Source organism: Prionailurus bengalensis, chromosome C2 (assembly GCF_016509475.1).
Source record: "Prionailurus bengalensis isolate Pbe53 chromosome C2, Fcat_Pben_1.1_paternal_pri, whole genome shotgun sequence".
In the NCBI taxonomy this organism is placed as follows: domain Eukaryota; kingdom Metazoa; phylum Chordata; class Mammalia; order Carnivora; family Felidae; genus Prionailurus; species Prionailurus bengalensis.
Genome location: NC_057350.1, coordinates 82,467,748 through 82,490,008, shown reverse-complemented (window position 1 = coordinate 82,490,008; position 22,261 = coordinate 82,467,748). Strand labels below are relative to the sequence as shown.

At 43.1% G+C, this 22,261-nt stretch overlaps 1 protein-coding gene across 5 annotated transcripts in view; it reads left to right on the top strand.

The window, feature by feature from the left end:
• Positions 1–22,261, top strand: part of MAP3K13 (mitogen-activated protein kinase kinase kinase 13) — a 171,803-nt gene that overhangs the window by 146,029 nt on the left and 3,513 nt on the right. For all 5 annotated transcript variants that reach the window (XM_043594685.1, XM_043594683.1, XM_043594682.1 and 2 more), the window contains 6 exons: positions 6,280–6,389; positions 7,360–7,476; positions 8,163–8,300; positions 13,527–14,313; positions 18,606–18,676; positions 21,111–21,408. In XM_043594685.1, the coding sequence (XP_043450620.1) occupies positions 6,280–6,389; positions 7,360–7,476; positions 8,163–8,300; positions 13,527–14,313; positions 18,606–18,676; positions 21,111–21,408 (1,521 nt within the window). The remainder of the gene's footprint in view (positions 1–6,279; positions 6,390–7,359; positions 7,477–8,162; positions 8,301–13,526; positions 14,314–18,605; positions 18,677–21,110; positions 21,409–22,261) is intronic.

Here is a 22,261-nt window from a genome sequence, read left to right as displayed (position 1 = left end):
AGAGTCATTCTCGGAGAAGACGTTTTATTAACAATTGGTATCTCAGTCTACCCCTCATCTCCACCCATCTCCAGTGGGTGATGAGGGTACCTACCAGGAAAGTATGTGTTGAAAAGAGTACTGCACTGGGAGGGGCATCATCCCTACGAGTTCAACAAGCCCTCCAGTATGCTTTACGACCTGGCCCGACTTGAGGCTTGGAGTACCTGCTTCTCACGTGTCTGACAAATGCAGACACTCTGCCCATCAGACATTAGGGGATACCTTAATAAAAATACAAGGTGGGGGGTTTTTTGTTTGTTTTGTTTTTTTGTTTTATCTCGGACCGCCTAAGGACTGATAAATCAGAGACTTTTATCTTGTTGCCCCAAGTTCCAACACACACTCTATGGTCCACAAACGTAGCTCTCCTCACAACTGTGTCTTTAAATAGTCAGGATTGCCCCCACAGATCTTTAGTGTTTCTGAGGAATTATTATGTAAGCAAAGTGTTTGATTTCAGAGAAAACGCAAGGATGTAGGGGGTTGACTTTATCATATCATTTCCTATGTCCTTTGATGTGCATTCCAATAAACTCCCTTAGAACTTTCAAAAACCATGACCTCTCTATTCAAATACACATAAATAAGGGCCACTGGAAAAGAAATCTGCCCAATCTCTTTTTGTGTTAGTATTCATAAAAAGACTTGGGCCCTTTCGTGAAATGAGAGTAATAGTAAGTACTTTCTAAGGAGTCTTTTAGACTTTAGGATATGATTTCAATCACAGCTTTGCTTCCCTTACCATAAAAGTATGTATACCAGAATTTGGAAAAGCAGTTTTTGGTGACAGTACTAACTCACAAGCCATTGAGACTGCATAACTGTATATACTTGGAAAACTTCAAATTCTAGACAGATTTTACCTGAATGCTCCCAGAATGTCACTTCTGAAGCCAGTGCCGCATTTTCTGAGTACCCACCCTATGCAAAGTACAGTGTCATGCAACTAAGCACCCACATTTGGTATCTTCATTTGTACAAACTCACTTTTACGAGTAAAATTGAACTCAGAAAAGTTTCTTTGGGGAGCACCTTGGTGGCTCAGTCGGTTAAGGTCCAACTCTTGGTTTCAGCTCAGGTCATGATCTCACAGTTCATGAGATCAAGCCACACATTGGGCTCTGTGCTGACAGTGCAGACCCTGCTTGGGATTCTCTGTCTCCCTCTTTCTCTGCCCCTTCTCTGCTCATGCTCTCTCTGTCTCTCTGTCTCTCTCTCTCTCAAAGTAAATAAATAAACATATTCTTGAAGGGAAGAGGTGGGGGAAGAAAGGAAAGGGAAAACTTTACATTGGAAATCTTTTAATATTCATCAATTCTTCTACATTTTTCTCCCAACATGAAATTTTACCTCTCCTTAAAAAGCCCCAAATCTGCTATCCTTGCTAGTTCCTAGAATTATTTCAGATACTTACAAGCTGATTTGTCTCTGGGTCTGAAATTCAGACTATCTCTGGCTACTGATAAAGTATTTATGAACTGAATTTATGTACTGAAGTACTCAGAAAACCAACAGACTTGAGTCTGAGCCCTTGTCCTATGATCTTAGACAAGTTGCTAAATTTCTCTAAACCTCAGCTTACTCATCTAAACAATGAAGATAAGCATCTCTTCTCTTCCTTATGGAGTTTTAGCTAGGATCAAATGAGAAGACAGAAATGCAACTGTATTGGAAACTAAAGAACTATCCAATTTAAGATGTTATTCATGGCCCACAAAGCTACGGAAATGAAGCTTCCTCCAGGTTGTTACATGCTGTCGAGCTCCTGAGACAGATAAGATGGCAGCTGGGGAACTCCTCTTCACGGTGCCTTGGTTTTATGCCACCCCAAAGGGGAAGAGCTGGTTGTGCCCCTCGTACCTGAGGCTTCCCCTCCTCCTGCCTGCTGACAAAGCCCTGTCAGCATCGGTTATCAATCAGTGGTGGTTAGCCACAGGTCTCCACTCTCCACCAAAACTGTCAGGCAAGAGCACCGGCAAGAGCCCAGCTGACTCCTTTCTGAGAGAAATTGCTTTAGCTGTTGCTCAGCCTACACACGTATAAAGATGCAGCACACACAGAACAGATGAACGAAGCAACCAATTTCAGTACAGTATTCGATTCTGCCAAAGCCACTGCCTTGTTCCTAGACAATAACCCATTCCTCCAAGTAGGCAATTATTGTTCCTGGTATGCAACTGCATTTGATATCAGTCTTTAGAAAACATTTTAGCGGAGGTCCCAGATCCCTGCTGCTAGGTGGGCCACGTGCCCTGCTTCTAAGTTCTCCCACCACCCTCTGCTTTTTGTACCATCTGGTTCCCTCTTGAGTACCACTGCGACCACTCAAATTCAGGGGCTAGGAGTTGCAGACACCAAGCTCATTATAGGGACAGACTGTGCTCCTCAAGAGTAATCTCATCATGGGGCGCCTGGCTGGCTCAGCTGGAACAGCATACAATTCTTTATCTTGGGATCGTGAGCTCGAGCCCCTCATGGAATGTAGAGATTACTTAAATAAATTTTTTAAACTTAAAAAAAAAAAAAGAGCTATCTCATCATGAGCAAGTAGGTACTTGGGCAGAGGCTGGGCACTTCCTTACCTGGGAAGGCAGTAAAGGGGATTCATGTGCCAGTAAAGGGTTGGCCTTGATGAGCTCTAAGTCTTTTCTGATTCAGAATCTATGATTTCCAGCCACTTAGCCTCCTACGGTCCTGCTTCTCTCTTCCTTCAGCTAGGATGGAGCTGGCTCAATTTCTTTTTTTCCTCTTTAAAATTTGTGGTAAAATACATATAATACAAAAATTGCCACTTTACCCATTTTGAAGTGTACAGTTCAGTGGCATTCATTAAATTCACAACATTGTGAAACTGTCACCACAATTTCCAAAAGTTTTCATCATCCCATTAAGCAATAACTTCCCATTCCCTCCTCCCCTCGCCCCTGGTAATCTCTGTTGTCCTTTCTGTCTCTATGAATTTACATATTCAATCTACTGATTGAATAACTGGAAGGCTGGAGAAGACAAAAACCTTTTAAATGTTGTGACCTTTCCCAGGCCTTATCCGGGACATTAAAAGGATCCAGTTGGGGTGCCTGGGTGGCTCAGTTGGTTAAGTATCCAACTTCAGCTCAGGTAACGGTCTTGTGGTTCTTAAGTTCAAAGCCCCACGTCAGGCTCTCTGCTGTCAGCAGAGCCTGCTTTGGATTCTCTGTACCCCACCTCTCTCTCTGCCCTTGCCCTGCTTGTCCTCTCTCTCTCTCTCAAAAATAAACATTTTTTTAAAAAGAATTAAAAGAAATTTTTAAAGGATCCCATTAATGGTAATAACCTAGGTGTCACTAGATTTTTCCCTTACCTGCTTATGCAAGAATACCTTGTGAAGCACTTCGTGTTCCCTCCCTTCACTGCCCCCCCCCCCAGTGCATTTTGGGGGAATCCCCAGGAAAGAGTGGGGATCTCAGTAACTTCATACATAGTAACATCTGCTCTGCTTTCCACTGAATGGCCAGACACAGTAGTCTCCTGCCTAGTATCTGCTAGGTATTACTTTATGGGTTAGCATTGTTTTCTGCCACAAGACCATAGTCCCCAGCTGGCATCCATTGGGTGCTGCCGTATCTTTAAGGCACTGCCATCACCCACTGAGTGCTGCCATTTCCTGCTGTAACTGAAGCTTGGAATTCTCAAGATTCCAAAGCTGCATATTGTTCTATTTACACAATGACCTCTTCCTTTCTCTGGTGAGTTACACTTTGTTAAAGGTAACAGAGCAGTGCTGTTTACGGACCAGTGTTTTACAGGCATTTTAATGAAACAATGGGAAATGCTTCTCCACTCTTATCGTGGCTTTGTTATAGGTCAGGTTCGTGTAGGATTCCTCCTTCTCTCATGCCATATGTTCTCTCCGAGGCACCTCAGTCTTTACAAATTGGTTTCAGGCCTACCCACCTTCCATTTTTTCAGATATACCCAGACATGTCTGCACTGAAGATTAAGTGCAAATTGGAACTCCTATAATGTAAAGATTCTAAGCAAATGTGGTGAAAGTCCAAAATTAACATCTACCAGTAACACTATACCTGCCGGGAAAATATATGATTAATCAGTACTGGTGTTTTCCCATAAATCTTGTTCCCTCTTCATAGGGAAGGGGGTACTTCTTTTTGGAAATCTCCTTTTTAATAGGTTCCAATCTTCAAAAGGGTTTATTTCCTCAAGAAATGGAAAAAAAAAAAAAAAAAATCTATTCTGTGACATCTGATTCCTGACCACCAGAGGGAGATGTTTCTTTTCCTGGTCCCTTCTTTTTAGGTATTGTACTAGGATCTACTGATATGTTTTTGCACAAAAGAGGACACTTTAAGGCCCAGACCTGGCCAGCTCCCTTATCCTTTTTTGGTCTAACATCTCTTGATTGTCAATCTTAGGCTTCTTTTTTTTTTTTTTTATGTTTATTTTTGAGAGAGAGAGAGAGAGAGAGAGAGAGAGACAGAGTACAAGTGGGGGGAAGGGCAGAGAGAGAGAGGGAGACACAGAATCCAAAGCAGGCTCTAGGCTCAGAGCTGTCAGCACAGAGCCCAACGTGAGGCTCAAACTCATAAACCGTGAGATCATGACCTGACCTGACGTCAGACACTTAACCAACTGAGCCACCCAGGCACCCCGATCTTCGGCTTCTTGAGGCTCAGATATTCTTTTTACTTCAGACTTTGATCTGATGATTGACAGAACAGCATTACTTTAGGAGCTCAACCAAACCTGCATTTATTGCTTAGATACTGTCAAAGACTGTTACCAAACAATGGGCAGTGCATTCTGGATCTGACTTTCTGATGACCTTGACTTTCTGATGACGTTGTTCGGCAGGTTTGGTGCCCAAAAGTCAGCTGACTGACAGAAATCTTTCTCCAATGGTCAGTCAACATATATAGAGAGATACGTGAATGTCTAGCGTATTATAAATAGATTAGCAGGATGATCACTTTTTAAATACGTATGATATGATTTCCTCTAAAAACTAAATGAGAAATAGCAAATTTGGGGAGAAACCTTCTGGAATTTCACAATTACTTAAGCATAACTTCTTCCATGATCTAGAGAAATAATTTTAAACATGAATCTAAAAGTAATAGAACAGCTCCAGAGGAAGAATATGTAATTAGAGGCATTTAGTTATACGTCTAGCCTTTACTGGAAATTATCTTAGTCTCATTAGCTTCTTGGGGATTGTAGTTTATATGTAATTTGAGGAAACATCTCCTTTAGCTCTTTTCTAGAAATTGCCTGTAGACTATATTGCAGCAGAGGTTTTTCTATTCCCTAAAATTTAGATAAAATGGGTTTGGAATTCCATGCTCTGTGGAAAGTCCCGTGTCCTAATGCTTCTGGCTCTGCCTTTCTAAAATTTTGGGGCCCCATCCCTGCCATCTTGTGGTTGTTTCTCTTTGTCCTGTCATTGACCCAAACGTGAAGTTCAGCACCTTTCCTTGATGTCTAAAAAAACAAAAACACTCATCCAAAGTCAAGGTGAATGTCAGAGACTTTACTAACGGTTTAGGAAATTGGAAAAGGCTCACATTTTGAACAATTGAACTCACATATTAGACATTTATCCCCATTCTAAAAATTTTGTCCAACTATTAACTGGTTTAGCCATACTCTTTCTCCTCCTCTTTTTCCTTTCCTGTTCTTTCCCTCACTCCCAAATTCCTGTATAATTTCCTATATCTTTATTCCCAACTCCTGTTGTTCATTCCCCTTGGGTCTTCTACCAATATTTTTTCAAGGTATTTTCATAAACAGAACCTAAGAGGACTTCTGGAGCCAATTGTAAACATGATCATATTCTCACTAGCATATACTTATACAGAGGGTTATCAGAGCCTTTCTTTCTAACCACGTCACCTCAGCCACCATCTTCACTTAAAACTGAGCTCTCTTATTCCAGGGGTGATGGCTAGTATGCCAGCTGTGATATTTCTGGTGGCCAGTATTACAAGAAAACTGGAAAAAGAGACAGCATCACATGTTGGACTAAATACAGAAAATAAGGTCATGGTGTGTGGAGTGGGGGGTACAGATAGCGGAGCATGAGGTATTTTGCTGTAATCAACTAATAGTTATTGAACATTTATTTGTTAAGTCTCTTCAGTAAAAGCATTCAGGGAAAAAAAAATCTTGCACATGACCCCATGGTTCTATCAGGGATTAACACTCCTAGACTATTAACAAAGTCTAATTTGTCCTACCCAGGCTGAATGGAGAGAAGAGGTGAAAAAACACTTTGAGAAGATCAAAAGTGAGGGAACCTGTATACACCGATTAGATGAAGAACTGATTCGGAGGCGCAGAGAAGAGCTCAGGTCTGCTGCTCTGTCCTTCCCCATCTCTTCTTGTCCCTAGATCTTCAGATACTGGCAGGAACTCTCCTTGTGAATCACCATTTCGCCTCGTACACACCTCTCACCTGTGCTACTTACTGTTAATTCTCTTTAAAAGTTAGCTGTCCTTTGTACTGCTGTTCTGTCTTCACCCTGCAATCTTGTTATCCTCCTTTATTATATCTCTGCAGCAAACACTCTTGGAGCAATGCTCTTTCTTCATTCAGTGCCTGTCCTAGGTGACCTGGAAGGCAGCACTTTATAAGACATAGCGCCTGGTCTCAAGGTGCTTATGATCAATGAAGAGGTACAAGACACAATCATAGATAACCACTGTATTAGGCAAGATCTGTACCACAGATAAGTACAAGGTCATGGGGTCAGCCTTGATTGCATATTCCCATTAACATATAGTATTCTTATTAAGATACTGTCAGCACTGCACAAAGGCTACAAATTCTACACAAATCACATTCAGATTTTATCTGTGGCCCTCCTGGCTATTCTGTATAGCTGGATGTGACCCCTAGGGATAAACCAAGTGAAAGCTTGGATTTCCCATCCCCCATTCCAACTTGTCAGAGTCATTACATCAAAAAGGGCATCCTTAAATTTAGATGACACTCAAACCAATGCTTTTTTTTTTTTAATGTTTATTTTTGAGAGAGAGAGACAGAGTGCGAACCAGGAAAGGGCAGAGAGAGAGGGAGACACAGAATCTGAAGCAGGCTCCAGGCTCCGAGCTGTCAGCACAGAGCCCAACACAGGGCTCGAACCTGTGAACTGCAAGATCATGACCTGAGCCGAAGTCAGACGCCTAACCAACTGAGCCACTCAGACGCCCCACACCAATGTTTTTGAGATAAACCATCCTGGTTCTTATTTCTTTAGTGCGATTCTTTGTTCTCCCCCAAGGTAGCCAGCTTTGCTGATGCTGTATTTTCTTTGATAGGCATGCTTTGGATATTCGTGAACACTATGAGAGAAAACTTGAGCGGGCTAATAATTTATACATGGAACTGAGTGCCATCATGCTGCAGCTGGAAATGCGGGAGAAGGAGCTCATTAAGTATGTATCCAGACTTCTGTCTGTCCTTACTGAGTTGGGTCTACCAATCAGCAGAAATGTACTGCTCCTCCACACTGCTACTACTCAAAACTAAAAATAGCAAATACTTTATTCAATTACCCAACATTCCCTAAGGGATGTGCTGTGCGCAGGTCTCTTCCCCTGAAGAAGTTTCAGTTGGGTGGAGCTGGTCGTAGAGAAATGTGCACTTGATAGCCATTTGCAACTTCACCCTATTGAATGACCCCAAGAAAGAGTCCTCATTTCTAGAAAAGCTTGGTGTGGATGAGTGGGAGCTTTTTGCCCCCCCCCCCCCAGGGAAGTAAGGTGGCTAATGAAAGTGGTTTAAGGTACTCTTGACAAAGACAAGAAAACCCGCTGGTCCTGACCAAAACAGCAACCGAAAATAAGTAGGTCATCTACCGTCATATTGTGTCTCCCATGAGGTGTGTTGAGGGAAGGAAGGTCAGCCCCTGAGTCCACCTGAGAGTAGAAGAGCACAGTTAAGTCACATTAGTTGAATTTCATATCTTTTCTCCCCTTTTTAACCTGAATAGTAACCTTGTAATTCAAAGAGCATGTATCTGTTAAGTGTGCCCGGCATCTGTGAGTGGAATTAGCCTGTGAAAACATTCTGCCCATCTGTCTGCAGTGACTGAGATGTGGCTTTTCCTTTCATTCTGCAGGCGTGAGCAAGCAGTAGAAAAGAAGTACCCTGGAACTTACAAACGACACCCCGTCCGTCCAATAATCCACCCCAACGCCATGGAGAAACTCATGAAGAGGAAAGGTGCGCCTCATAAATCAGGGATGCAGACCAAACGGTGAGACACTGTCCCAACCTGGTATTCAGAGAAATGGGAAAATATCTCCCTAAAAATACATTATCACATCATGGTTGGTGTGTCCACTCCATAGCTCATCATTGGCACACTTGCCTCTAGATAAAACAGGATGGGAAAGTGAGAGAATGTGTCACAAACTCTAGGAGTCTAGTTTTTACTGCCTGAGGACAGAGATATTTATTGACTTAGCATGGAATAGTGAAAAGAAAAAGCACTGGGGGCCAGACAGACCTAGATTCAAATCCCAGCTCTGCTTCTGATAAACTGCATGATGTGGGTCACGTCACTTGACCTCTGTCAACCCCATAGGTAAAATGGTATAACGACCACACATGAGATTTCTTTTTCTTTTTTTGACCTGTAGCACACAGAATTGGGTTCATCATAATTCTTGTTTTATGCAACATTGGTCCATGTATGTCCCACTTTTATTTATTCATTGAGTTCTTTTTAATAATGTAGTAAGTGTCTATAAATCTACCACCAAAAACAAAAGGAGGGGCTTTGATAATTACCTATACCCAACCATGTGGGTCCCATCATTTCTACTCCTGCATGGGACTTCTGTGAAGTTTAAAAAGATAAATGTGAAGAGTGCCTGGGTACCTCAGTCAGATAAGCGTCTGACTTCGGCTCAGGCCATGATCTCATGGTCTGTGAGTTTGAGCCCCACGTCAGGCTCTGTGCTGACGGCTCAGAGCCTGGAGCTTGCTTTGGATTCTGTGTCTCCTTTGCTCTCTGCCCCTCCCCACTCACACTCTGTTTCTCAAAAATGAATAAATGTTTAAAAAAATTTTTTAAGATAAAATTATAAACCATAGGTGCTAAAAATTAGTTTTTGAATAATTTTTTAAAAGGTTGCCCTTTCCACTAATTACAGCACATTTTCCTTGTATTAGTTTAATCTTAGAATGCTCTTCTAGTCAGTTGTTTTATTATCAGGCTCTGCTAGATCCCCATTCCTCCCAAATAATGGAGAGTGGACTCTGTTCCAGCCAAGTAATGTAGAGGAGAGAAATGTCCCTAAACCTGGGGTATAGACCCAATGGTGAGACTTGAGAACAATGCAGTAAGGATCAAAGTAAGGACAAAATTAAAACCAAAAATGTATTTTAAGGCTTTGAGAATGGTGGCCATTCTACCATAGCATGACAAATAGAAATCTAAACTACTAAGGAGTAACTACATGGATTAATTCCAATTTTGCTTTTACTTACCACCCCTGACCACCTTCTAGTCAGTTCTGAGAAGCTGTTTGCAGATGGCACCTGGCAAAACCTCTGAAGATCCCAACACCTCTTTGTTTTGCTGTATTAATCAGGGACAGAGTTCACCTTCTGGCTCCTCCCTCCATTCTGCTACAGATAAAACTAAGAGCTTTGGAGGAGAAAATAGTATGAGCTCACGTTTACTTTTAATTTTGGCTATGAGGAATATGTTTGGAAGAGTTTGCCATCATCAGCAGATGCTTAGTCTCCAAGCTAACTGAACTCATCCAGGAAGGCAACCTGGAACAGGTCTTTGAGCTGCAAAGAGTTCTACTTGCCTCTGGAGGATTTCACTTTCAGATTATTTGGACAGTCCAGTGATTAAGTTAGAAGCCCAGTGACCTCTGAGGAGATCAGAGAGGAAAAACCATCCACCATCTATGGTGTGTCAGTGTGGGTTCAGTTGGGTTCTAAAAAGAAGAGAATCGGAGTTCAAGTATGGATCCACTAAGCCTATCACAAGTAAGTATAATCCAGTACAATAGTCTAAACACCTCATAATAAAGAGAAGCTTGGAATGGGGAAGAGCTATTCCTTAGTGTCAAAAGACTGGGGTTTGAGTTATGAGTCCTGGCATTTAACTTATTTTGTGATGGATACAAGTCAATTAACCTCTAGGATCCCTCAGTGCCATTATCTATAAAATGAATTTTGGAAAATGAATCATAGGAAACAAGTGTTTTATACATTATAAAGTGCTTTGTAAATGGTGAAGTGCTGTATCATTGTTATTCTGTGATGTTTGTACTGCTAGGTTCAATAAAAGCAGGCTTCCCCTGACTTAGGACACTTATTAATTTTTTTTAATGTTTACTTATTATTGAGAGGCAGAGAGAGACACAGCGTGAGCGGGGGAGGGGTAGAGAGAGAGGGAGACACAGAATCTGAAGCAGGCTCCAGGCTCTGAGCTATTAGCACAGAGCCCGACACGGGGCTCAAACTCACAAACTGTGAGATCATGACCTGAGCCGAAGCTGGTCGCCTAACCGACTGAGCCACCCAGTGCCCCAGGACACTTCTACCTCAGCTCTCTTTTAGGTCCCACCCTGGCCAGTCACTGTGTAAGTAGATACCCATAACTGGGCCTTGGATGGCTCTCTTGCCTCAGTAAAAGCCCCAGGACCTCCTCAATTCACATATTTTCTCTGGCACAATTTGGCCAGGTGACCACAGAACCACGAATCTGAGGCAGGAAGATGCTTATAGCAGCACAATACCCTGCCCACATTATTATATACCAGTGTTACCTGGAACTTCTGTTCTAAGATGAGCCTTGAACTGTCCTCCTGAGAAAGAAGAAAAACCCATCTCCTACAACCTGATACCTACTAATTTCCAGTGAGCCCTAGCTATTCAAATGTGGTCCTCAGTTCAGCATCATCTGAGAGTGTGTTAGCTCTTGGGGCGCCTGGGTGGCTCAGTCGGTTGAGCATCCAACTCCTGATTTCTCAGCTCAGGTCATGATCTCACAGTTCATGGATCGAGCCCTGTGTCATGCTCTACACTGTCAGCACATAGCCTACTTGGGATTCGCTCTTTGCCTCTCTCTTTCAGCCCTCCCCTGCTCGTGTGCTCACATTATTAGAAATGCAGACTCTTAGGCCCCAGACCTGACCTATTCAACCATTTTAATAAGCCCCAAGTGATTTGTAGGTACCTTTAAGCTTGTCCTCTGAATCTCTGATAAGCCAGACTGGAAATTAGGAGAAACTTCTTGTCTGGATTTTGCCAGTAATGCACTGTGAGACCATGAGACACTTGGGCTTTGGATTCCTCCTCACATAAGGTGAAGACAGGACTGTGTCTGTGGTTTTCAAGCAACGTCTGGGACACCCCTGGGCCCGCATAGAGGTGTCAGGGATTACTGCAGAAGTAGAGAAGATGAGGAGGGGGAGCCCTGCAGGGAGGGGGTTCTGCTCTGTCACCCCTCTTCAACTGTTCCACTATATCTGGCGGGGCGGCGGTGGGGGGGGGGGGAGATATACTTGACATAAAACATCATGTTAGTTTCAAGTGTACAATGTAACAATTCAATAAACATGTATATATTTTGAAATAATTATCACAGAACTCTAGTTATGTGATCCATTCATCTGCATAAATAATTCAGCATAAATAATTACATTTTGGGGGCATGTGGGTGGCTCAATCGGTTAAGTGTCTGACTTCAGCTCGGGTCGTGATCTCATGGTTTGCGGGTTCGAGTCCCACGTAGGGCTCTGTGCTGACAGCTCACAGCCTGAAGCCTGCTTCGGATTCTGTGTCTTCCTCTCTCTCTGCCCCTCCTCCACTTGCACTGTGTGTGTGTGTCTCTCTCTCTCAAAAATAAACATTAAAAAAAATTTTTTTTAAATAAATACTTTTTTTCTTATGATAATAACTTTCAAGATCTCTTAGAGACTTTCAAATATGCAATATTTGAAACAGTTGACCATTGAACAACATGGTTTCCAACAAATGCACTTATATGTGAATGTTTTGCAGCACAGTCCAGTATATGTATTTTCTCTTATGATTTTCTTAACATTTTCTTTTCCCTAGCTCACTTTAAAAATACAGTATATAATACATATAATATACAACATATGTATGAATCCACTATTTATCTTATCAGTAAGACATCTGGTCAACAGCAGGCTATTATTAAGTTTTCTGGAGTCAAAATTTATGCTTGGATTTTTGACCGTGCATGTTATTCAAAGATCAACTGTATCATTAACTATAGTCTCCATGCTGTACATTACATCCACAGGACTTATATATTTTATAACCAGAAGTTTGTACCTTTTGGACGCTCTTCACCCATTTCACCCATCTTCTCCTACTCCCCATATCTGGAAACCACCAGTCTGTTCTCTTACTATATCTATTTTATATACTGAATTTCTCATAATTCATTTAAGAAAAAGATTCTGTTGTTTAAAAAAAGTTTGGGTCTTCCTGCTCTGTAATTTGCTGATTTGTGTCTATCTGGTCCCAAAGAAGGAAGGATGTAGTGGTCCTACCTGGTATCCTCAAGTCTCTGCCCATACCCATTCATCAATCAGAAACCAGCTATTGTTTACCTGTGCACCCTGGAATCAGTGTGTGTGAGGTTTACCTTCAAGCTCTGGCTTCCTCTTGCATATGACCTATATGACCAGCCCAGACAGCACTTGAAAACAGGACTGTGAGAGGACCTCCTCCCGTAAGGAGCCAGGACAATGCCAGGTCACTCCTCACTGGCCCTTCTCTTGCTGGGTCTGTTCAACCTCCTAGGCTCCGTACTGTTTCCCCTTCCTCTGGCTCCACCCCTTTCTCAGTCTTCCTTAAACATTTTTGAGTACTGAGTGTGAGCAGGGCTCCCTGCTAATGCCCCTCCCATACAGAGATGGATGGACATAGTCCCAGACCCAGGAGACCATGTCTAAACCAAGATCCTTGAACTTAGCCTCTTGCCTAATTAATCTGAGGTTTCCTTCTCTTGTATCAGACCCCTGTGATTTGTGATCTTTTGTGGGATCTATCTAGATCCATAATCAGACAGATTTCTAATCATGGGCAAACCCATGCCTGTGCTTTGGCATATTGACACCAGGCTGATAGATGAGATTATAAGCAAGAGATTAAGAAGCCTATAGGGTAGAATTAGAATTTAAAGGGATTGAGTACCTTAGCTAGTGAGGCACAGAATAATATCCAAAAGGAATAAAGGAAATCCTCTATGGGTGAACATCTAAGTTGCTTCTAATTTTCTGGTGTTTTAAACTATGGTATAACATAACATCTTTAGACACACATCTTCATGCACATCTGTTGTCTCCACTGGATAAATCCCTGCCTATGTGACTGCTGTGTCACAGGATGTGTGTGTGTATCTTAAGGTTTGGGTTACATTTCCCCTAACTTGAATGTGTATTTTCATACGTTTAAAACTCAACCTTTTGTTTTCTCCCAGGCCAGATCTGTTGAGATCTGAAGGTATCCCCAGTATGGAGGTGGCTCCCGCTGCATCCCCTTTGTCTGGAAGTCCCAAAATGTCCACCTCAAGCAGCAAGAGCCGATATCGGAGCAAACCCCGCCACCGCCGAGGGAATAGCAGAGGCAGCCATAGTGACTTTGCAGCGATCTTGAAAAACCAGCCAGTGCAAGAAAATTCACCCCATCCCTCTTATGTACACCAAGCTCAATCCCAGCACCCTTCTTCCCATCACCATAACCCTCTGCAGCAGCAATACCAGCAATGCCCTCCTGCCGTGCCTCAGAGTCACCATCCCAGACTCAACATGCACGGACAGGACATTGCAACCTGCGCCAACAACCTGAGGTATTTTGGCCCAGCAGCAGCCCTGCGGAGCCCACTCAGCAACCATGCTCAAAGACAGATGCCTGGCTCCAGCCCTGACCTCATCTCCACAGCCATGGCGGCAGATTGCTGGAGAAGTTCTGAGCCTGACGAGGGCCCAGCTGGCCCCTGGGGCTGTTGTCAGGCTGACCCTTATGACCCCTGCCTCCAGTGCAGACCAGAACGGTGTGGTTCCTTAGACATACCCTCTGCTGAGCCAGTGGGGAGGAGACCCGACCTTTTCAAGTCACCAGCACACAATCCCCTCTCGGAAAATGCCCAGGGTTCTGAGAAAATGGAAGAAAATGAATTCAAAGGCTGTAGGTCTGCATCATCCCTTGGCATCCCTCATCACGTCACCCCCCCAGTGCTACCTCGAAACACAAGGCCCCTGCAAAAGGTAAGCCGTAATGACAACAGCAGTATGTGCCACTGCCTTCATGGAATGTTAGAGCCTGTCGTGTGGTGCATATTGGAAAACATGTGTAACACGTGTCCGTTTTGTAAAAGGATGTGATGGCAGAAGCATAAACAGAAGGGTTTTTTTAGCTTAGATGCTCTCTTGCCACACTGCTTAAGTGATAGAGAGAATACACTTTGGGAACTACTGACCCCAGAGGACTGGTTCAAATATATATAAGTTATAAATAGATAACCAGGGATCTGTAATCAAAACTAGAACTACCCAAGCCTAGTCATGATGGATGTTGCAAGAAGGAAGGGTCCCATTATAAAACAAGTTTGAAAAACAGTATTCTCTGTCCTCTCTTGGAGATTCCTTGTGCACATCAACAAATCCTAGGCTTTAAGAAAATCATACAGGGGCGTCTGGGTGGCTCAGTCGGTTAAGCATTGGGCTTCAGCTCAGGTCATGATCTCACAGTTCAGCTGTTTGAACACCACATCCGGTGAGCTCCAGCCCCGCTTTGGGTGAGCATGTGTCCCACTTCGAGTGAGCTGGAACCCTGCATCAGCTGAACCCTGCTTCTCTCTCTCACCCTCTTCTTCCTCCCTCTCTGCCCCTTATGGAATTCTCTCTCTCTCCCTCTCTCTCTGCCCCTCATTCACTTGTACCCTCTCTCTGGAAAAAAAAAATCATACTGTACCTTGTTTAATCCGGCATTTTCCTCACCTAGTTGGCCATAATGGCTTTAAAAATAACATCTATTAATATCCCATGGAACTAGCCTTCTTCATAATATATTTTGGAGGAGTGTTTGCCTGGCTCAGTTGGTAGAGCATGTATGTGACTCTTGAACTTAGGGTCATGAGTTCAAGTCCCACGTTAGTTGTGGAGCCTACTTAAGAAAAAATAAAATATTAAGAAAAACAGTATATTTTGGAAAGCCCTGCCTTTATTAATAACCATCATGACCCAGCGAGTTCTTTGTCATTCAAACCTATTCTTCTCCTCCTCACCCACTAGATGCCTAGGGTTCATTAGCTTGGAGGCAGTCTACCATAGTGGTTAACAGCATGAGCCTGGGAGCCAGACAGATAGGAGTTCAAAGCAAGGCTCTTAAATTTAGAACCTCTATGCTGCCCTTGTCTATAAATGGCCCCTGCCTCACTGGCTGATGTGGATTAAATGGGTTAATACATATAAAGCATTTTGAACAGGGCCTGGAACATAACAATCTTCCAAAAATGTTAGCTCATTTTGCTAATGAGTTAAAAATAAGATTATGTATGAAAAGTATTTAGCACAGGGCAGATACCCACTCAGTCCTTCAGTAATGCTTCACTTCAGCAACACTCAGCAGGAGCTCAGGTGAAGGAATGGAAGGGTCTAAAATGTAAATGAGCTTGTTTTGGTCAACTAGACATTTAAAAGAAGTTGACATATAATTCAAAATGACTAGAATCAGGGATGCCTGGGTGGCTCAGTTGGTTAAGCATCTGACTTCAGCTCAGGTCATGATCTCACAGTTTGTGGGTTCGAGCCCCATGTCAGGCTCTATGCTGACAACATGAAGCCTGGAGACTGCTTCAGATTCTGTCATCCCCTTTTTTTCTGCCCCTCCCCCACGCCCACTCTGTGTGTGTGTGTCTCTCTCTCAAAAATAAGTAAACATTAAATAAAAAAAGAATGACTAGCATCAAGAAGATAAGAAATAACAAGTTGGAGAGGATGTGGAAAAAAGGGAACTCATGTGCAGTGTTGGTGGGAATGTCAACTCGTGCAGCCACTATGATAAACAGTATGGAGGTTCCTCAAAATATTAAAAATAGAACCACCCTATGACCTAGTAACTTCACTTCTGGATGTTTACCCAAAGAAAACGAAAGCACTAATTAGAAAAAATATGTGCACCCTTGTGTTTATTGCAGTATTGTTTACAATGGCCAAGATATGGAAATAACCTGAGTGTCCATCAATGGATGAATGGATGAAGAAGATATGGTGTGTGTGTGTGTGTGTGTGTGTGTGTGTGCACTTATACACACACACACATACACACTTACATACATACATATATTCATACATACATACAATGGGATATACTCAGACATAAAAAAAGAATGAAATCTTGCCATTTGTGACAACATGGATGGACCTAAAGGGTATTATGCTAAGTGAAATAAGTCAGACATAAAGAGACAGATACCATATCATTCACTTATGTGTGGAATCTAAAAAACAAAACAAATGAGCAAAGAAGAAATAGATTCATAAATGTGGAGAACAAACTAGTGGTTGCCAAAGGGGTGGGGGTGGGGGAATGGGTGAAATAGGTAAAGGGGGTTAAGAGGTTCGGACTTCCAGTTATAAAATAAATAGGTCACAAGGGATGAAGAGGAAAGCATAGGAAAAATAGTCAATAATACTGTAATAACTTTGTAAGGTGACCTATGCTAACTATACTTGTTTTGGCAAGCATAGCATAATATATGCACTTGTTGAATCACTATGTTACACACCTGGAACTTATATAAAAATTAATTACACTTCAATTAAAAAAAAAGAAGTTGAAGCTGAGGGCTACTATCTCAGAACTGTATTTCTTCTCCCGAGTGCTTCTCCCGAGTGACTAAGCATTCCCAGAGATTAAGTTGTGTTTTGGGTGCTCTTACTCCCTATAAATATGGCCAGTAACATGTATTTTTTTCAGTAACAACTTTATTGAGATATAATTTACATACCATAAAGCTCTCCTATTAAGTGTACAACTCAGTGCTTTTATTCATAGCTATGCAGTCACCACCACAACCAATTTTAGAATATTTTCATCATCCCACAAACAAACCCAGCACCCTTTAGCAGTCACCCCAGTCCCCTCCCAAGTAACATGTACCTTTGAGCCATTCTGATGCCATTTTGATGCATTCTTTGGGCCCACGGGCCAGGAAACACACACCCCATACATTTGGCCTCCCTGGAACAGCACTCCCACAGGACAGTTCAACTTCTCTCGACCGGGATACACTTCCGAGGTATGCCTAGGGTAAATGCTCATCTCGGCAGTCAGTATAACCCCATGCCTGTCTTTACTACTCAAAAAGGCATATCAGAATACAAATTGGTAAGAGTGATGGTATATTAAAACTGACTTTAAGGGGCACCTGGGTGGCTCCGTTGGTTAAGCGTCCGACTTCAGCTCAGGTCATGATCTCACAGTCTGTGAGTTCGAGCCTCACATCAGGCTCTGTGCTGACAGCTCAGAGCCTGGAGCCTGCTTCAGATTCTGTGTCTCCCTCTCTCTCTGCCCCTTCCCCGCTTATGCTCTATCACTCTCTGTCTCCAAAATAAATAAAAACATTTTTTAAAAAATTAAAAAAAAAACCTGACTTTAAAAGTAAATTATCCTCAAACTTTGGTACGATTACTTGGGCCCAGTTACCCACCTTGCAAGGGGTGATAGTAATCCAGTGCATCATGATTCTGTGGGTAAGGACGGCTGATTTTAAGTGTGACTGTTCGTATGTCCTCAAAGAGAAATGGACTCTTCCTGTGAAGGAAGATCATCTTCTCAGGACACTTACCCAGACTTCCAGATGAACCACAGAGCCCTAGCAATCACGAGGCCTCAGATGTCCCAAGCAGAGTTCCCTTATCCTGGCCAACACGCGGGCTCACTAACGCACTGAGCACCTGTTTAGTGCAGTGTATGCAGTGTTGTATTCATGGTGGAATGAGAAATACAATACAAGCTATGGCCTGACCCTCAAATAATGTATGCCTTAGCAGTGCAAATGATATAAGCATAGTAACTATAATATTAGTGAAAAGGTGACTGGTGACATAAAAGGGGGAAAGTAGTTGTTAGGTTTTGAAGAATTGAAAGATCACTTCTTGGTGGAGTCCCTGTGTCAGGGCCTGGGACCATGAATAACAATAATTACAAGGCTGCCCCCAAATCCAGACCTTGTCTCTAGTTTCCCCTCCTCATCGCTCACCTTGGACAGTCTCATGGAGTCCTCACCTACCTGAGGGCAAGGCTCACATTTACTCAGGTCTGTGTGTCTTCCAGCAAAGAGCACAGACCCAGTCATCATGGACACTGAGGAAAAGTTGCTGAATGAATAAAGGAAAACATATATGTTTAAAGATGACATTCAGCAAACTACTATTCAATGCCTTTTTATTATAATTAAATCTTTTATATGGAGTGTGTGTGTGTATGTGTGTATGAGAGAGAGAGAGAGAGACAGAGACAGATTGAGGTAAAACTCTCCCCTTGTTCTCCTCAGAGTGGAGATGACTCCTCAGAAGAAGAAGAAGGGGAAGTAGATAGTGAAGTTGAATTTCCACGAAGACAGAGGTAAAACCAATAAACACCTGTGACTGCTTTCATTGTAATGGGGAAAATCCTGAGTTTGCCATACCTCCTGTTCAGTCACAGATCACCTTCGAACAACCACCTTGTAGGGAGATTTGAATTCACAATTCTTCCTTTCCCATTGCCACATTTTGGCGGCTGGCTATGCACAGCAGATTCTAGTTCATCAGAATTCATTTCTTAGGAGCTTCAAGATGAGGAGTATAAATATGGATTCAATGTGCATTTGAGAATGTAGTGGGAATTTTATGAGAGATGGCCATGCTGTTTTGTGGATAATATCATTGGTTTCTGGTGTACCTCCTTTTATTAGTCTCTTGGGCTACTATAACAAAATACCACAGGCTGGGTGGCTTAAACAATGGGAATTTATCTTTCGCGGTTCTGGAGGCTGGGATCAAGGTTCCTGGTGAGGACTCTCTTCCTAGCTTGCAGACAGCAGCCTTCTTGCTCTGTCCTTACAGGGTTGAGGTGGGGGAGTATGGGACAGAGAAGGTGGAGAAGGGAATGAAGGAAAGGGAAAATATCTTCCTCTTATAAGATCACAGTCCCATGGGATTTTGGACCTGCGCTTATGATCTCATTTAACCTTAATTATCTCCTAGGAGCCTATCTCCAGATTCAGTCACACTGGGGTAGGGCTTCAATATACGAATTGGGGTGGAGGTAGGAGGGAACACAGTTCAGTCCATAGCACTCTCCATGCCTTGGATTTTATGCCTCAAGTTAAGTATAATTAATTAGGTTGAGTCCTCCTTCAACCCAGCCTTAAAAATAGCTTCGTGCTTAGCCAGAAATAGTCATTGTAAATTAAAGAAGTACTACATCCCCCTACTTCTAGAAAAGAGCTGCCCTTATGTAGGAGTGGGGAAGGTAGTTTTCCTCCAAGAAAGCCTTTTCTGCAATTAGGTATTCTGTTCTTGAAGAATATGGCTCTAAGAATCTGCCAGAAAGGTTTGTGTACCTGCCCAGAAACAGGAATTCTCTGCAAACCAAGGGATTCCTTTGGTAAATTGTATTCTGGGTCCCAACGCTGTACAAAGAATTGAAATCTGTTCTCATCCCCTGAGCTATTCCTGCCACATTGCTATTGCTGCCTTATTGCCTCCTTGGTTTCTCCTATGCAGTGAGATTGAATCTGAGTAAAAATGTCTTTTTGTTCTCTAAACTCACTCTACCGACATCACAATTACGTGACTCCCAGCTTTGTTCCCATGACACACCATACACTCAGCCCACCTAATGGCTTCCCGCCTTTCTTGTTGGCCATGATGCAAATTATATGTATGTTTTTACTGCATGGTTTTCCTTTTTATAACATTTTGCTCCCTATCTCTTTTCTGGATTCCTAGCCTTGAGATGTTGTGTAAGTCCTACTTTAATTTCCTTCTCCCCCAGGCTCTTTTCAGGTGTCCTTGATCCCCCCAGCCATGCAGCCTATCACCTGACCTTGTAATTGGCGAGGCTCAGATCGTATGCCATCAAAATCACTTTGTACTAAGAGATACAGAAAGATCTGACAATGACAGAGGAAAAAGTCAGTCTTCTTTTTATTATTTGTTTTCTTTTGAAACCAAAGTGAACTAACAGCATTCTTATTTGCTAGGCTACTTATAAACAATGGGGAAAAACTGAAGAACTTTTGCAAATTCTCCCTCTGCTCCCCACCCCCTGCAGATTTTGCCTCATCTGAGCTAAACCCACATGTTAACAGGACTCAGTCATTAGCTGACTAGGCAGTGGCCATAGCTGCAGAGGGAACGTTCCTTCCAAGCTCATCTGCACTGGGGGTTGGCTGACAGGGCGGACACACGTGGCCTTCCACAGCCGCCATGCCCAGTGGGAAATGCAGCTGGTAGAGAATGACACTGAGCAGGGTATGCGTAGACCCGGCCCAAGCTGCAGCTCTGCCTTCTCTGATGGTGTGGCCTGGAGCAAGTCACTTTCCTTGTCTGGCTCCAGTGTTATGGCCTGAGAAATGAGTTAGACCGAAGAATCTCTCAAGACTCGTTTACCTGTAAGAATCTGGGAGGTCTGTGTATAAGCAGCTGAATTTCAGTTTGAACTTTTCCATACCATGCATGCGTGTACACAACTGTGATCAGAGCTGCTGAGTTTCTCCAAGACCAGTAGTAGCCATCAACAGTGGAGTGTACTGTTTAGCCACATAAACATACAAACCAAATGAACAGGAAATGCAAATTTCCTTCTCGTTTGCTTTGAAATTTAATAGTGTCGGCTCCATAGCTCAGGGGTTAGAGCACTGGTCTTATAAAATTTAATAGTGTCTATCCACCTGGAGTTTCGAGTCTCCCTCGGGGGCAGGGAGAAACCTAGAAAACCTCTCACCAAGGCTATGGTCTAAGAACAGTAGTTGTTCCCGTGATTAAGTTCCTCTGGTTTTTTGTGGTTCTAGGCCCCATCGCTGTATCAGCAGCTGCCAGTCGTATTCAACCTTTAGCTCTGAGAATTTCTCTGTGTCTGATGGAGAGGAGGGAAATACCAGCGACCACTCCAACAGTCCTGATGAGTTAGCGGATAAACTGGAAGACCGCCTGGCTGAGAAGCTAGATGACCTGCTGTCCCAGACGCCAGAGATCCCCATTGAGATATCCTCGCATTCAGATGGGCTCTCTGACAAGGAGTGCGCCGTGCGCCGCGTGAAGACGCAGATGTCTCTGGGCAAGCTATGTGTGGAGGAACGTGGCTACGAGGTGGGGCTTCTCCTCCCTTCTCCTCTGATCACTATAGCTCTTTGGGTTTAGAGCATGCTCAAGTCATTTAGGGTATAAGATAAAACAACTGCCTCCTGGAAGTAAGTAGAAGTGCAGAGATCCACAGAGCTCCCTGAAATAAAGGCAGTTCTCCTAAATGAGGCACAAACATCGAACTGCTCGGGCATCCTTTCTTCTAAGATTTAACTCAAACATCTCCTTCTCCTGACCCCATCTCCCTTGTGGTTAAGGGTATGAGCCTCCCCCCTCCATGTCCCCTGGATGATGCTCTCATAGCACAGGGAACACTTCAATGCCTGTCCAGTGCTGCCTTTGAAGGCAGGATAGCATAGTGGTTGTAAGTTTACACGTGGAATCTGACTGCCTAGATGCCAATCCCAGCCTGAGTTCTCTACTGACTGACCGCAGCATTGGGCAAGCTACTAACCTCCCTGTAGGTCAGTTTCCTTATCCGTAAAGTGGGAGTGATTAACAGCACTTATCTCCTAGGGTGCTTGTGAGGATTAAATGAATTTCTAGATGAAAACCACTTACAGCAGTGCCTGGCACATAGTGAACACTATGTAAATGGGGCTGAGGTGGTATTGCTATAATTGCTATCATCATCGACATCATTTTTTTTCTTCCAAGATTTTCCTTAAATTCCAGTTAGTTAACATATAGTATAGTAGTGTGGTATTGGTTTCAGGAGTAGAATTTAGTGGTTCATCTCTTACATAAAACACCCAGTGCTCATCCCAACAAGTGCCCTCCTTAGAGCCCATCACCCATTTGGCCCATCCCCCACCCACCTCCCTCCAGCAACCCTCAGTTTGCTCCCTGTCGTTAAGAG